Source organism: Callithrix jacchus, chromosome 2, assembly GCF_049354715.1.
Source record: "Callithrix jacchus isolate 240 chromosome 2, calJac240_pri, whole genome shotgun sequence".
NCBI lineage: Eukaryota > Metazoa > Chordata > Mammalia > Primates > Cebidae > Callithrix > Callithrix jacchus.
Window position 1 is genome coordinate 114,627,918 of NC_133503.1, and position 14,439 is coordinate 114,642,356.

The 14,439-nt window shown below is 40.5% G+C and overlaps 2 protein-coding genes across 4 annotated transcripts in view; one reads left to right on the forward strand and one right to left on the reverse strand.

Moving 5' to 3' along the window:
- The first annotated feature begins 494 nt into the window (after positions 1-494).
- The window catches only part of ELL2 (elongation factor for RNA polymerase II 2), a 76,378-nt gene continuing 62,433 nt past the window's right edge, over positions 495-14,439 (forward strand). For both annotated transcript variants that reach the window (XM_078365150.1, XM_017969777.4), the window contains exon 1: positions 495-793. In XM_078365150.1, the coding sequence (XP_078221276.1) occupies positions 647-793 (147 nt within the window). In that variant the 5' untranslated portion in view covers positions 495-646. The remainder of the gene's footprint in view (positions 794-14,439) is intronic.
- The window catches only part of LOC128931346 (uncharacterized), an 87,240-nt gene continuing 84,008 nt past the window's right edge, over positions 11,208-14,439 (reverse strand). For both annotated transcript variants that reach the window (XR_013532217.1, XM_054252111.2), the window contains one exon: positions 11,208-11,479. Coding sequence is in view for 1 of the 2 variants with exons in the window: in XM_054252111.2 (XP_054108086.1) it covers positions 11,336-11,479 (144 nt within the window). In the remaining variant the exon portion in view is untranslated. The remainder of the gene's footprint in view (positions 11,480-14,439) is intronic.

The following is a 14,439-nucleotide window of genomic DNA, read 5'->3' on the forward strand; positions in this document are numbered from 1 at the left end:
AACATGTACACACCAAGTTCCACAGCTTCCGCAGCCGTCGCGGAACGAAGTCCTTATTTGGTTACGGCCATCCCTTCACACACTGGAGGTGGAGATCCTCCTCTCCAAGGACCACCCACTCAGGGTGAGTTTCCCCAATTCGGACTTTCCACTACTATCCCCTCCAGGGGCGGGGCTCCAACTCCAGGTAACCAGACCAGGCAACTTGGACTCCCAATTAGCAGAGGAGATCCTAGCCAGCCTGGCCAATCATGCCCGGAAAGCCAAGACTACCAGACGTGACGTCAGACATGAGTAAGTTGGCGCGTCACCTAGACGTCAGCCTCTTACCTCTCGGACGTCCCGTCCCAGGAGCAGAACTCCTGCTACTTTGGGCCCCGCCCCCGTGAGAGTGGAGAGCGGCCAATGAGGGCGGTTCTGAAGGGAACAAGGCCAATCAGAGGAGCCCGGGGCGTGGCGCGGGGCCGGAGGGTGGAGCGGGTGGTGGCGGTGGCAGTCCGAGGTCTGGCTGCGCGCAGTATATGACAGTACGTCAGCAGCGGGATGGCCCTAGCTGTGGCGGCGGCTGCAGAAGCCCAAGCAGCCGCGGCCGCAGTGGAGGCTAAAGCCGGTGCGGTGGCGGCGGCAGCACCCCAGGGAGTTTAAGATGGCGGCGGGGGGGGCAGCGGGCCTGCGGGAGGAGCAGCGCTATGGGTTGTCGTGCGGACGGCTGGGGCAGGACAACATCACCGTACTGCATGTGAAGCTCACCGAGACGGCGATCCGGGCGCTTGAGACTTACCAGACCCACAAGGTGAGCGGGCCGGCCGGCCGACTGGCTGGGCTCAGGGAGGGAGAGCGCACCGCTCACTGACCAGCCGCGCCTCCCTCTGCTAGTGAGCCTGGTGCGGAGCCGGCGGGGCAGTGGCTGGCAGCTGCAGCCGTCAGCGCCCACCGCGGCCGGGCAGGGTCGGGCCGGGCAGGGTGGCTGACGCCGCGGTCCCGGGCGGGCCGGGACGTTGGGAAGCGGGCAGGCGGGCGGCCCCTGGTGGTGGGGCCGAGGCAGCCGCAGCCCTTGGTCGGCTGCTCAGCCGCTGCGGGACTTTCCGACGGCGCCCGCGGATTTCCTGGCTTGTTGGGTCGCAAAGAGGGAGAGAGGCCCGGGTAAGAGAAGTGAGATGACCACGCTGCCCTCGGCGGGGAAGCGGCGCAGCGAGCAGCGTAGGTGCAAAGAACTAGGGAGGACTTGCCGCCACCAGCTGTCCGCGATTTCCAGTAACGGCGGCACGATGGATCCGCAGAGACAGGACCCAGGCGCTCCGCGTGTGGGGGTGGGACACCCCATGTATTCCCAGGGACTTGGGGACACAGGCACTCCGCGTGTCCCCAAGTGCTCGAAGGGATGGGGACTTGGGCGCTTGGCGCATTGGGAGGGGCACACGGTGTGCTAGTAGAGATGGGGACTTAGGCATTACGTGTAAGGGGGAGGCGCACACCGGAACGGCGAGGACACTGGCGCTTCGCGTACGGGGTGAAGGGGACACACCTGCATTCTCAGGGACTCCGGGACACAGGCGTATCGCGTTCCTGGAGACGCCCTGCGTCCTGGACGGACACAAAACAACAAATCGCCCCGGGGAGAGACCTCAGGACCCATAAACACTTATTGCCCCCTGGGAGCAAGACATAGGGTTCTGGGGAAAAGAGATTCACGGACGCTCAACGTACCCGATAGAGCTCCCGGGGGCTCGGGCTGATTCTGGGACATGTAGACTGGGAACGAGCCAGTAGATGGGGGGAGGATATAATGCATCGCGGACAGAGACTCGGGCCTCTCACCCCGCGTTCCCGAGAGAAGCCCATTGACACACACACACACACGCACATCCCTACAGTACAGAGAGAGGCTCACTCAGATAGGTGCACGTACACTGCAATTGGACTACAAATCCAGAACGCTTTCATGTTGGAAAAAAGTAGGAGAGAGAGGGGGCACCAAGAAGGGACGCGGTAACCAGGGTGTATGAGGAAACTGTTTATGGTTTTGCAGTACTGTATGGCTTTGAGGGAGACCGAATGGATACATTGCGTGAGGGAGGGATATGCCATATGGGAGAACCTGTAACGTTTTACAGGAGAGGATAGAGTCGGAAGGGAGATAGAACCCACAGGGCATCTGATAAATAGCCTTTTCTATACTGAGGAACACACTCCAACTGGTCTCAAAACAGGCACAGAGGGGCAGAAGGACACTGAGACACAGACTCACATAGTTATTCAGCTAAAAGTGGGGGAAAGAACTGACATCTGTTGAGCTCCCACTAGTGCCAGGCACTTTAAATACATAGAGCGAAGGCAGAGTCTGAGGCAGAGCTGCAGGAGAGGTGTAAACCCGGGTTCACTGAGAGTGTGTTCAGAGAGGCCCCCTTCTAGATAAGTGTGCACACACAGGCATTAGTTTTGCACGCTTTGGATAGAAAATGAACTCACATGATAGGGTATTTGTAAACAGCAGTAGAAACTCAGAGGTGAGAATATTGTTAGGAAGGCACTTACAGAAATAGGTGGACACTTGTGTTACTAACCAGAGAAGCATATGGTGAAAAACACTCACAGACTGTGTGGTGGGGTGAGGGGGTGTCAGGGAGGAGTGCAGGCACAGGGAGAAAGATACCTTCCTACATGCAGTGAAATCTGGGGAGGAAACGTCAAGAATGGCTGGGAGAGGTAAGAGAAATACAAAACTGCATGTGCCAATAGCTACTCCCAGATAGGTGCACCTGCAGCAAAGAGACTAGCATCAGCACGGAGTGGGAGGCCCGTATGGGGGAAGCCAGATACACAGGCAGACAGTGGAGAGAAACTCACCCTTGCAAGATGGAAAGATAAGCTTGCCTGCTCCAAGGGAAGGGCGTGGGAAGGAATGGCAGTGGGAAGAAGGTAGGTAAGGGGATGTAAAGAGAACCCAGAGGCTCAGAAAGAAGTCAGCAGGAGGCGGCCAACCCCTATTCAGGAGCAGACCTGAGGAGCAGAGAAAGACTGACACACAGTAGGTGGGAAGAGGCATCTCTGGGGGCAGTAGGTCAGCCAGCTACCTTGGGAAAACAACAGGCAAACTGTACAGTTGATTACAGCAAGATTGACAGTGTACACTTGTGGGGAAAGGTTTCAGATGAGGAGGTCCACTTGGGGAAGGGAAAGTTAAGTGACAAAGATGCCCCCAGTGCCCACTTATCTGCATGACCACTGGGGGCCCCAGAAGGGAGTGCTTTGTTTTCCTGCTGCTGTAAGACCTTTTCTGCTTCCTATATGCTAGTGTTTTTATATTTGGGATTAAGTTTACAGTGCTCTAAAAACCCCTGCATTTATATGCCAATAGCTTCCAGGGGACAGAAGATTAAAAATTCTTTCTCTCCCAACCTACCTTTAACTTAGTTCTTAATTAAAAAAAAAATATTACTTAAGAGGTACCGAAGTCGTCAATGGCTTTGCTTGCTCTGACTGCTTCTAGTACTGTCTTTTTCCATTTCTGTGTTTGCACATTTATGGGTCTGATTGTTCCCTACAGGGGCAGTAAAGGGAAAGGGGGAAGACTTGTTTCAGCTCTCTCTACCTTAAAGTATGGAGCCAGGTAGATTGTTAGTAGTCCTAGGATTCCTTTTCTCCTGCCACCTTTTAAACTGGTGGTAGAAGCAGTGGCATGGGAGGGATGGTACATAAACTGACCATCCTTAACCAGCTTCTGTCCTCAGGCCTCACTGTCAGCTCAGCCATGGAAACACTTTTTAAGGGGTGTGGAAAAACAAGCAGGAATTGGAGTGAAACTGTCAACCTCAGTTGGATGAAAACTGGGAAGACACCAAAAAAATGAGATACATATCTTTCTGGTGACTGATTGTATCAGTGGTACTTAATGTAGGCTCCACCCACATAAGTGTCCTCAGTGCCCCTCCTCCTGGCTCAGCCGGACCAGTGCACCCCTGTGGGCACAGTAACAGTTGCTAGCTTTTATCCTGGCTGAGCTTTTATCCTTCAGTGGAAGGATATTAACTTGGTCTTTTTCACCATTATTAGAAATCTTTTCCATCATTATTAGAAACAGGGCTCATGGCTTTAAATTGAAGCTGCCTTTTGGGAATGTGTTCACATGGATTGGCTAATTTGGAAGAACTTTCTGGTGGTCAAACCTGTTCTCTCTGGGGGGAAAAATGGTTTTAATTTCACATATAAAACTGCCTTCCACCATTCCTATGCTTATATAGGAGGGTACTTGATAAGCAGCTCTGGCCTATGTAAAGTGATGACTATTATTCCTTCTCTTCTAATGACTAAGAGCCACAAATTTCAACAGGTTAATTTGCTAAATTAATCATCAGAGAATTATTTTTTTGTCCAGATCATTTTGTCTATTGGAGTTACTCTTCTAAATTAACCCACTTTGACATAAGGTTTCGAGAAGTGAATTTAGAAATTTTAGGAAGCTATGATTTAGGCAGAATAGAGAAGTTCTTTAGATATAATTTAACACATTTACAGAGTTCTTAGGTTCTTGGAAAGAGAATCTTTGAAAATTCTGAAATCTTGTTTTTTTTCAAATTACAATTGCTCACTGTTTCAAAAGACACATAATCCTAATGACTTTCAGGTTTCCTATTTGTAGAGAAGTGATCTTGGGGGCCTTTCTAAACAGGCAGAGGGGCATTCTGAGTCCAGCAATGGGAGTTATAGATGGAGTAAATATCTTGTAAAAGTGGTTTTTCCACTCACTTTGAATACAGAAATGGTTTCAAGTTGATTATATATCACATTAACTGGAAAGTTGTTTTCATGATTGGCAGAAAAATTTAGACATGCCAATACAGATACCTACAATATTAATCTTGTAAAATGTAGATTATTTTGATTGAGGAGAAAAGTTGCTAAAAAAATTACAAATTACAACTTTATAGTCATTTCAAATTGTTATCTGTGATTGTGTGGTCTACATAAGCTCTACATGTTTTAAATGAGCCTGTATTACTGTAATTACATATTTCTCCCAAATGTAAAACTGTATTTGAAAATAAAATCCAACATTTAAAAATACATTTTAGCTAAGGTCTCAGTAAGGCAGCTGGCTTTATTTTGATGTTTGAGTAATTTACTTTTATAAAAAAAACTTTACCAAAGCATTGTTTTCAGATTTTGTTGTTGCTGAATCTGTCAATTTAGTTTTTTAAAAAAGTTTACTCAAAGTTTCAAAGGTGGTGGCTCAAATAATTTTACCATGTTTATTGAACTATTACATAAGAACTCTTGCATAGTCCTGTTTGGGAGCAGGGGCTGCTCCTTCTCTATCCCTGAAGATCAGAAAGCAGATGCCTTTAAGTGGGATTCTGCTAACACATTCTCTTGTTAACTCCATTGGCTTTCCATTTTTCTGCCTTCATTAGTGTCTTCTAGGAAAGTGATAATGTTTTTAAAATTTGTACATTTAATTGTTCATAATTTTAGATGCTATTATTTATAAACAAAGCATAAGTTCTTATTTAAGCCTCCAAAATTATTGTCCTTCATAGTGGCTCCCTTTAATGTGTTACTTAACCTTTGATAAATCAGTAAGTCCACAGGTCAGAGGGTGACTTCCTCACCTTATCCTTTTTTTCTACCAGTGAACTTTTTAGCATTTGATTCATTGTAGTTTAAGACACAGAAAAGACTCGTACTCTTTTTTCTTATCTTTCTTTTTCTGCCTGCCCATATTTTGTGTGTGTTTTCAATATTCTGCCTTATAAATACAGAAGACTGTTCTTAAGCTACCACTGGAGCATCCAGACCTGCCAGCACAGCACTGCCACCACTGTTGGACACATTTATTAAGTAAAACAGTGAGGTTTGCTTTAGCAGATTCCATTTGTTTCACTTTCAAAATGTAGCCAGTTTAATTTAAATAAATTAGTCTTACTGACTTTTAACTTAGACCCATCTTCAGTCTGTGCTTGATTTTAAAATGCTTTTTATCAAGTAAAGTCAAGTTTGTTACCCATCCTTCAGTGTTTGAAAAGTTTATTCAAATGCCCAGTTGCTCAATGTAAAGAAGGGTGTTCCTCCCTGAGAGAAGTAGTAGCCAGATTGCCTAAAAAGATAGACAGGGAAGCTTGGCACCAGAATTGGGAAGAGAAAGAAAGAACATATGTGAAGGATTGGAACATGTTCAAGAAAACAATTTAAAAGGAAAGGGGCGTAGAATTCTTGGAATGACTTACAGGAAAGCTTACCAAGGACAATCACCAGATTCAGCCTTTCCATTTTCTCCATTTGCACTTGTGAAAAATTACAGAAGCTGTGCTCATAAGGCTTATTACGTAATTGGTGATAAAGCCAGCAGAGAGAGGAAAATGAGAATTTCAGCTGAACCAAGGCTAGGTCACTTTTAACAGTTTGCGATGACCCTTTTCTCTGCAACAGAGAAGCTCAGGAGCCTGGCTGTAGATCCAGACCATTATTTGCTAGATTGGGCCAAATGTATTTTGGGTTGTTTGAGAAAATGTCCCTAAAATGTGGTATTATAGACATTCTTGCATTTAAGAGGAGCTAAGTTTTACAATGAAGAAAACAACATATATATAACCCAGCATCTGACTGTCCTGCATACCTCAGCTCCATACAGAATTTCCTAGGACTTATGCACAAATCTCCAGCAGTTCCGAAGTAGAATGTAATAAAAAATGGCTATGTCTTTAGAGCAAATTGAAGCCGAAAAACATGGCCTAACTTGGGTCAGGTTACCAGGGAGGATTGCTATTTCTGTCTTTAATTTTTTATCTCCTTCCTTCTTTACTTCCTTCCTTTTTTTTTTTTTTTTTGTGGTGGCATTATGACTCTTGAGAGCCATGTTAAATCTTAAGGAAGAACTAGTTTAAGAGTTTCTGCTAATACTTTGCCAGCAAAGACCAAAGCTAGCATTTCCATGGTTTAATTCAGGATATAAGAAAGGGGAATTTTATTAATGAAGCTATAAGCTCCCTGAAGATTCATAATTAAAATTATTACCTTAAATTGACCTCTACAGTAACAGTGTTTGGCTACTGGCTTCATAGTAACTAGATTGTTAAACAAATGGCATGAGTTTCTTTTCTTCATGGGGATCCTATATGTTATTGATGTAAAATCCTTGGGTCTTAAAGGATTTGAGGAAGATTTTAGCAGACAGAAACTGGATGGGGACCACATCTCCAGCAGAAACAATGGCATGGGTAAGGAAAGAATCGTGGTAGCTAGGTTAAGCTCCAAGAATTGCCATAAAGACCCTGTTCTGCTTAACATGGAGGGCCAGAGAAAAATATAGTTGAGTTTAAGAGAGAAAAAGTAGGTCAGAGCAGATTTATTACCTTACTAAGAAGTTTGCATTTTATTCTGTGAACACTGAGTAGAAACTTAAGGTAATTTGATCTGTGTTTTAGGATTGTTATGGCCTTAGTGTGCAGGATGACTATAATGTGAATCTGGAAGGAGACAGACAAGTTAGGAAGAAGTTTCTGGTCCAGGCCAGAGATAACTGGAGTCTACCCTAGAATGCTGGTAGGAGATCAACAGAATCTATAGAATTTAACAAGAGATTTTAAAGAAGCAGGATTGAATTGAGATTTCTAGCTATTGGCACTAGGATGGGTACTCCTAGTACAAAAAGGGAAATTGGAAGCAGTTGGGAGAGTCGGGTGAGGGTGGGGCAGATAAAGATGTGAGTACCATTCTGGTGTACATTCATTCGCTTAGTCTTTTAATTGGTAATGAGGAGACTTGGGTTTGATTAAATGTTTTATATTTGAGAAGTATATTTAGGAGTTTGAGGCAGATACATAAAACAGTGCTGTATTACTTAACATGTCTTTTATAAACTGTTTTATTTGGATGGAAATTTTAGAGATTGTTGATGTTTTGGGGAAAGTTGAAATTCTTTGGGAAAAAAATTGGTTTTGAGCAGGACATTTTACATTTCGTTTGTATTTTTTTTCTTTTTGAGACAGAGTTGCGCTCTTGTTGCCCAGGCTCGAGTACAATGGTGTGATCTTGGCTCAGTGCAACCTCTGCCTCCTAGATTCAAGTGATTCTTCAGCCTCAGCCTCCTGAGTAGCTGAGATTACAGGCATGCACCACCACACCCGGCTAATTTTGTAGTTTTAGTAGCAATGGGGTTTCTCCATGTTGGTCAGGCTGGTCTCAAACTTCCGACCTTAGATGATCTGCCTGCCTTGGCTTTTCCAAGCGGTGGGATTACAGCTGTGAGCCATCGCGCACAGCCTTTGTATTTTTATAGACTTTCTTTATTGAATAACCTCTATAAATTATACTTACGGCCATCATAAGGCACTGAATATATGAAATCTAATTGTATTTTAACATGAAAATCAGACCATTTGTGGTTTCTGTCCCTATTGATTAATGAAACATAAGTAACTCTATATAATGTATCTGGATTTACATTTCAAGTTTTATTTTGAAATAGCATAATTCCTAAAGGCCTTGAAGGAGTACTTTCACTTATCTCACATTACCCCTATTTCTATTTTGGTGTTTTGATTTCTTTATTTCCTTTTTGTTTGACAGTTCCTTATGAAAAACAAAACAAAAGAATCATGAGAGCATAAAACTTTTGGTATACATACACATTGTAATGGACTACAATGCTTGGTTGTTGATCCAGACAAAGGAGATTACCTTGTCTGGAAGACTTTTTCACAGAACAGTGAGTTTATTTAAGGGTGCAACCAGGCCTAAACTTTCTTACAAGATTCACAGAGATACTTTAAGACTTAAATATGCTTAGCTAGAAACTTAAGTATTAGCATATTTTAAGATAACATTTGCTATTATTGCTTTTCGCTCCATTATTAGAAACCATGATGCCTCAAGGACTAGAAAAGGTGTCCATGTAATAAAAACTCAGTGGAGAATCTTAAGATGTTTTTTCTTTAATAAAAAGTTAAGAGGTAGAAGAGTTAAACTACCAAATATTCATTTGTTCATTCAGCAAATATGTATTTATCTTCTGACATTTGCCAGGGATATAACTAGGCATTGGAGATATAAAGCTGAATAAGTCATGAATGGTCCCTGCCAAGAAAGTGCTTGTCATTTTAGTGGAAGCAGGCAAATGTGAAAAAATAAATGCTATAAAGTTTGTGTTCAAGGAGATGTCTTCTTTACCTGCCATCTTCTTGCATTGTTTTTACCACACCCCTGAGGTTATACCTGACAAGGTCCCTGTTGAAGTCTAGTGGTCATCTCTTTATTTCCATCTTACCAGACCTCATAGGTATTCTGTTCTCTTGACCACTTCTTCCTATTAGAAACATTTTCCTCCCCGCCTATTCTTTTTTTCTTATTCTCCTTTGCTTACTTTCTTGTTTGGCCTCTGAATGTTGGTGCTCTCTTCTCTTTATCTATTCAGTCACCCTAGGTGAGGTCATTTAGTTCTTTGAATTTAAATGTCATCTATATGTTAATGACTCCCAAATATTTATCTCCAGATCTATCATTTTCTCCAGCTCCAGGTACTTATTTCCAATACGTTTCCTCATAAAAGTTTAATAGACATCTCAAACCTTACATATCCAAATTGTGTTTTATGCTCTTTTAGGAGTTTTGCTTAAGGGTATGGCTAATCATTGCAAGGAGAAAACTATCCTCTGATAATCAACTATTTCAATAAGCGTAGACATAAAGGAAATGATAAAACTTTGCCTGATTTCGTTATTATAAAAGATCATCTCTTTTGTTGATAGGGGAATCTATGATGGATCAAGTAAGATTTTTTTTTTTAACTTTTATTTTTGGTTTGGGGTACATGTACAGGTTTGTTATGTAGGTAAATTGCATGTCAAGGGGGTTTGGTATACAGATTATTTCATCACCCAGGTACTAAGCATAGTACCCAATAGGTAGCTTTTTGATCCTCACTCTCCTTCTACCCTCAAAGTAGGCCCTAGTGTCTGTTATTATCCTCTTTGTGTCCATGCATACTCCATGTTTAGCTCCCATTTATAAATGCAAACATACAGTATTTGGTTTTTTGTTCCTGTGTTAGTTTGCTTAGGATAATTGCCTCCAGCTCTGTCTGTGTTGCTGCAAAAGACATGATCTCACCCTTTTTCGCTGCTGTGTTGTATTCCATGATATATATATATACCACCTTTTCTTAGTCTACTGTTGATGGTCATTTAGGTTGATTCCATATCTTTGCTGTTTCTAAAGATGATCTTACTCCTCAATCTGTATCTACCTAAGTGTTCCCTATCTCAGTAACTGGCAGCACTCTCTACTAATTGCCTAGAAATTGACTAGCAACCCTTGATTTGTCTTTATTTTCTTGACATATTTGATCTGTCAGGAAGTACTGTCAACCTGCAAAATATCCTGAATCTAACCCCAGCCATTACTGCTATTCCAGTCCCAGTTACACCATCATCTCTCCTCAGGATCACAGCCATGGACTTCAAGTTGTCCTCCAAGTTTCTACTCTTCTCCTGTAATCCACACAGCATCTTTTTAAAGCATTAAGTATGATCAAGTAGTTTCCCAGTTTCAAGCCCCTGAATGGCTCCCTGTGTTAAAAATGTTTTAGATGCCACATTTTATTAATTTCCAGTTTAAAAAAAAATCTCCATCTTCTAACCCAAGTTTATTTTACCATCTCTTATACTTCTGCTTTAGAGATCATGATCCCAGGAAACAAATCTTTACTTGCATTTACAGTCAGATTTGACATGAAAGCTGATTATAAAATTATAAGGCTCACAATCTGGGAAAGAAATGGTAGGGTACTATGCTTCAAGTGTTGTTAATTCAGAGGCTGGTTCACAGTAACTAACTTTTTGGTTAGTTGTTTGGTTTAGATTTTTGCCTTTCGTGTTCCTTTAAGAGCTGTTTGAAATCCTAACATTTAAGACAACTATATATGTATATAATTTGGCATGTATCAGATAGCCACTGTTTTCTAGAAGCTATCTTTCAAAACAAGGATTGTGTTAAATAGATTTGAGTTTTAGTAATTTTTTATATTTCACTCTTTCCATGCTGTAGTAGCTAGAAAGAAATTATTCTTTACTTCATATATCCTTTAATCTGGTTCTTCCAAATCTACAGAAAAGGAATTTCTTTTGCATCTAAGATTAGATTGACTCACAGGGCAAAATACTAGATGGGTTTTATGGAGCTTAATGACTTTCTTTTTGGCATCTAATAAAAGGTTTGAGGCAAAGAAGGAGATACCATTTATTAAAGTAGTTTTGGATTATCTCTCAATTTCATATCATGTATTATTCTAAGCATATTATTGGCTTTTAACAAGAGCTGAGTATATTTGAGTTCTTCAGGATCAACTGTCTGATTTCCTGTGCTGTTTTCTGCTTCTAACTCCCATTTTCTTTCTTCCTCTTCTCTCTTTGCCTAGATATTTTATTACAGTGGTTAAAATGTAATTATTAGATAGTCTTCTTTGGGTTCTCCATCGTATGTTGTCCTAAAGAACAAAGAAAAAGGTGATGAACAAAAGAATCATTACTACCAGTTCTTAAATAGGGGGAAAGAAAGATGATCTATTTTATCCAAGTTGCATCCCAGGGAAAAGTGTATCTACTTATTTACTTTTTACCAGTGCAAGTAAAAACAAGTTCTCAAATTGTCTAGTATTTTCCTTCTGCCATAGTGTAAAACCAAAGAAGTGATTCTTAATTCTCTAGCTTCAGTTTTAAATTTCATATTACTATTGTTGGAGAGGGGCAGAAAAGACTAACTGTATAAAATGCTGAATAAAAGCACCGTTCTGAGCCCCGGGTCACTTATTAGCTGTGTAGTCTTTGGTAATTTACGGGACTTACCTGAGAAATGAGAATAATAGTGTCTACCCCACAAGGGTGCTTCTGAGAATTCCCAGAGGCAGCAGTAAAAATGGATAGTGCTTGACACATTTTAAACCCTCAAATAGCAACTGGTTAGCTATAATTGTTTCTTTAAACAATCTACTTTAAGTAGTCACTTGAACTATCACCATTTATATAAAGTTTTCTTGTTTTGGGCATAGTTCCAAAATTATATTTGACATTGGAATTTTTTTTTTTTTTTTTGCAGTGTCTTTATGGTGGCTTAATGCAGCTTAGATACAAAGGTAGATACAAAGTATTTAGTAAATACTTGCTGGTTGATTTCAAGTAATTTAAGAATTCTTGTATTAAGAAAGGAATAATTCAAGAGTTAACTTTGAGTTAACTCAGAGTTCCATGATGAGTTCAAAAGGGAAACTAAAGATATCTCAAAAACATCTCTAACCTTAGAGAATAAAGTTGGAAAGATCTCTATAATGCTTTTTAGAAATATTGTTATTTTCTAGGCCCAGAATGCTACTTTATGTTTGTATATTCATAAAACTGACAGTGTTTGATAAAGGAAAGGTAACCACACATTTAATTTGTTTACATGGATAAGCAATATGTAAATAATCAAGAGATGGTGATAAACTACCTTTACAGAATAAGTAACTTTTTTATTCAACTTCAAAAAAACATGAGCTGTGCTCTTCTCCCACACCAAAGGAATCATGTAAGAATTAATATTCCTTCAGAAAATTAACATTTCTTAGGAAAATGACTCAGTAAACTATATATTACTTTCATAGTTCTGAAATATTGTGAGAAATAGTCCCTGGAAATAGGTGTACATAGATCTCTTTAGTCATAGAGCAATTCTTGTTGCAGTAGCATTGGCTTGTAAATGCAGATGTCATGAGTATAACCAAACTTAAGAGCATTTTAGCATTGCCTGTACTTCTGTTCTGTGCTTAGGAATGCCCAACATTTCATAAGAGGTATAGAGCTTAAATTCAAGGAGCTCTACGAGCAGTGAAAGTACTAAAATTTGACAGAATCTTTTCACTGCAAACCATCACTTTTATCAGGTTGTTGGAGTTTCCCTAGCCAATTACAATCTGCCTTTGTGTTTTTGGTTGGAAATACATACCAAATCACTCTCTCTCTCTCTCTCTTTTTTTTTTTTTTTTTTTTTGAGATGTAGTCTTGCCCTGTTGCCCAGGCTGGAGTCCAGTGGGGCACAGTCTCAGCTCACTGTACCCTCCGCCGCCTAGGTTCAAGTAATTCTGCCTCAGCCTCCTGAGTAGCTGGGATTTACAGGCAGGTCCAACTAAAAACTTAGCCTGGCTAATTTTTTGTATTTTTAGTAGAGATGGTGTTTCACTGCACTCGCCAGGATGGTCTCCATATCCTGACCTCGTAATCCGCCCACCTTGGCCTTCCAAAGTGCTGGGATTACAGGTGTGAGCCGCCGCACCTGGCCCACTCTCTTACTTACAGCTCAAATACTATTCCCTTAAGCACTAGAGTAACTTGATTTTCAAAAGAGCTACTTGGTGAATATATTTAATTAAATCTAAAAGCAAAGGTTGAAGCCTTACCTGAAACTCATTTCTAATGGGAATGTACTCAGCAAATGTTTAAAGATACAGTGAGTTGAGGTCATGTTTGTACAATTAAACTGAGGCTAAAAAATTTTGGGGTAAAACATCTAACATGCTTTAGACATTTGCTTATACTGGTATTGACCTCTAAACTTTTTCTTGGTGGCTATCTTATTAACACAGTGAGTGATCAGATGCATAATGTGATATAGAGTTCTGTTTCTTACTGTGGCATTTTTAAAAACATTCAAGAGCTATAGCGTAGTTAACATGTTCTTTTCTAAAATTGGGACTAAAATCAGTAAAGCATTTGAGGTTCTTTTAAGTATTTTTCTAGATGGCTAGATATATTAAAGGAATTTTTCAGTAACAATGAGTTTAGTTTGCCCTGTTTGGATAACTGCATACAACTATTCCATAAATGAGGGTTTTATTATTTATTCAATAAAATGGTAACAAATATTTATGTATGTTCTTTCACTATACATGGTCCTTAAAGGAAAAAAAATCGAATTTTTTTAGTTTTTAGTTCAGCAGAAGCTGAACCAAATTATAATATAGTTTTTTTGGAAAGTATAATTACTTTATGAAATACATTTTTGTTGGAAACAAAATGCCAAAAGAATGGAGTGGACATTTAAGGTCTTTTAAATGTTTAGCACTAGGGGGTAACCCATTTCCAAGGCAAGAGGAAGAAAGAGTACTGTATTTGGAATTTGCCCTGTTTGGATAGGTGCATACAACTATTCCATAATGAGGGTTTTATTATTTATTAAATAAAATGATAACAAATATTTATGTACTTTCACTAGGTTCTTAAAGGAAAAAAAACTAATTTTTTAAGTTTTTAGTCCATGAGAAACTGAACTAATTATAATTCCGTTTTTGGTAAATTTTAATTTTTTGGAAATTGTAATTACTTCATGAAATTTATTTTCCTTGGAAACAAAATGCCAGAAGAACTGAGTAAACATTTAAGGTCTTTTAAATGTTGAGCACTAGGGGGTAACCCA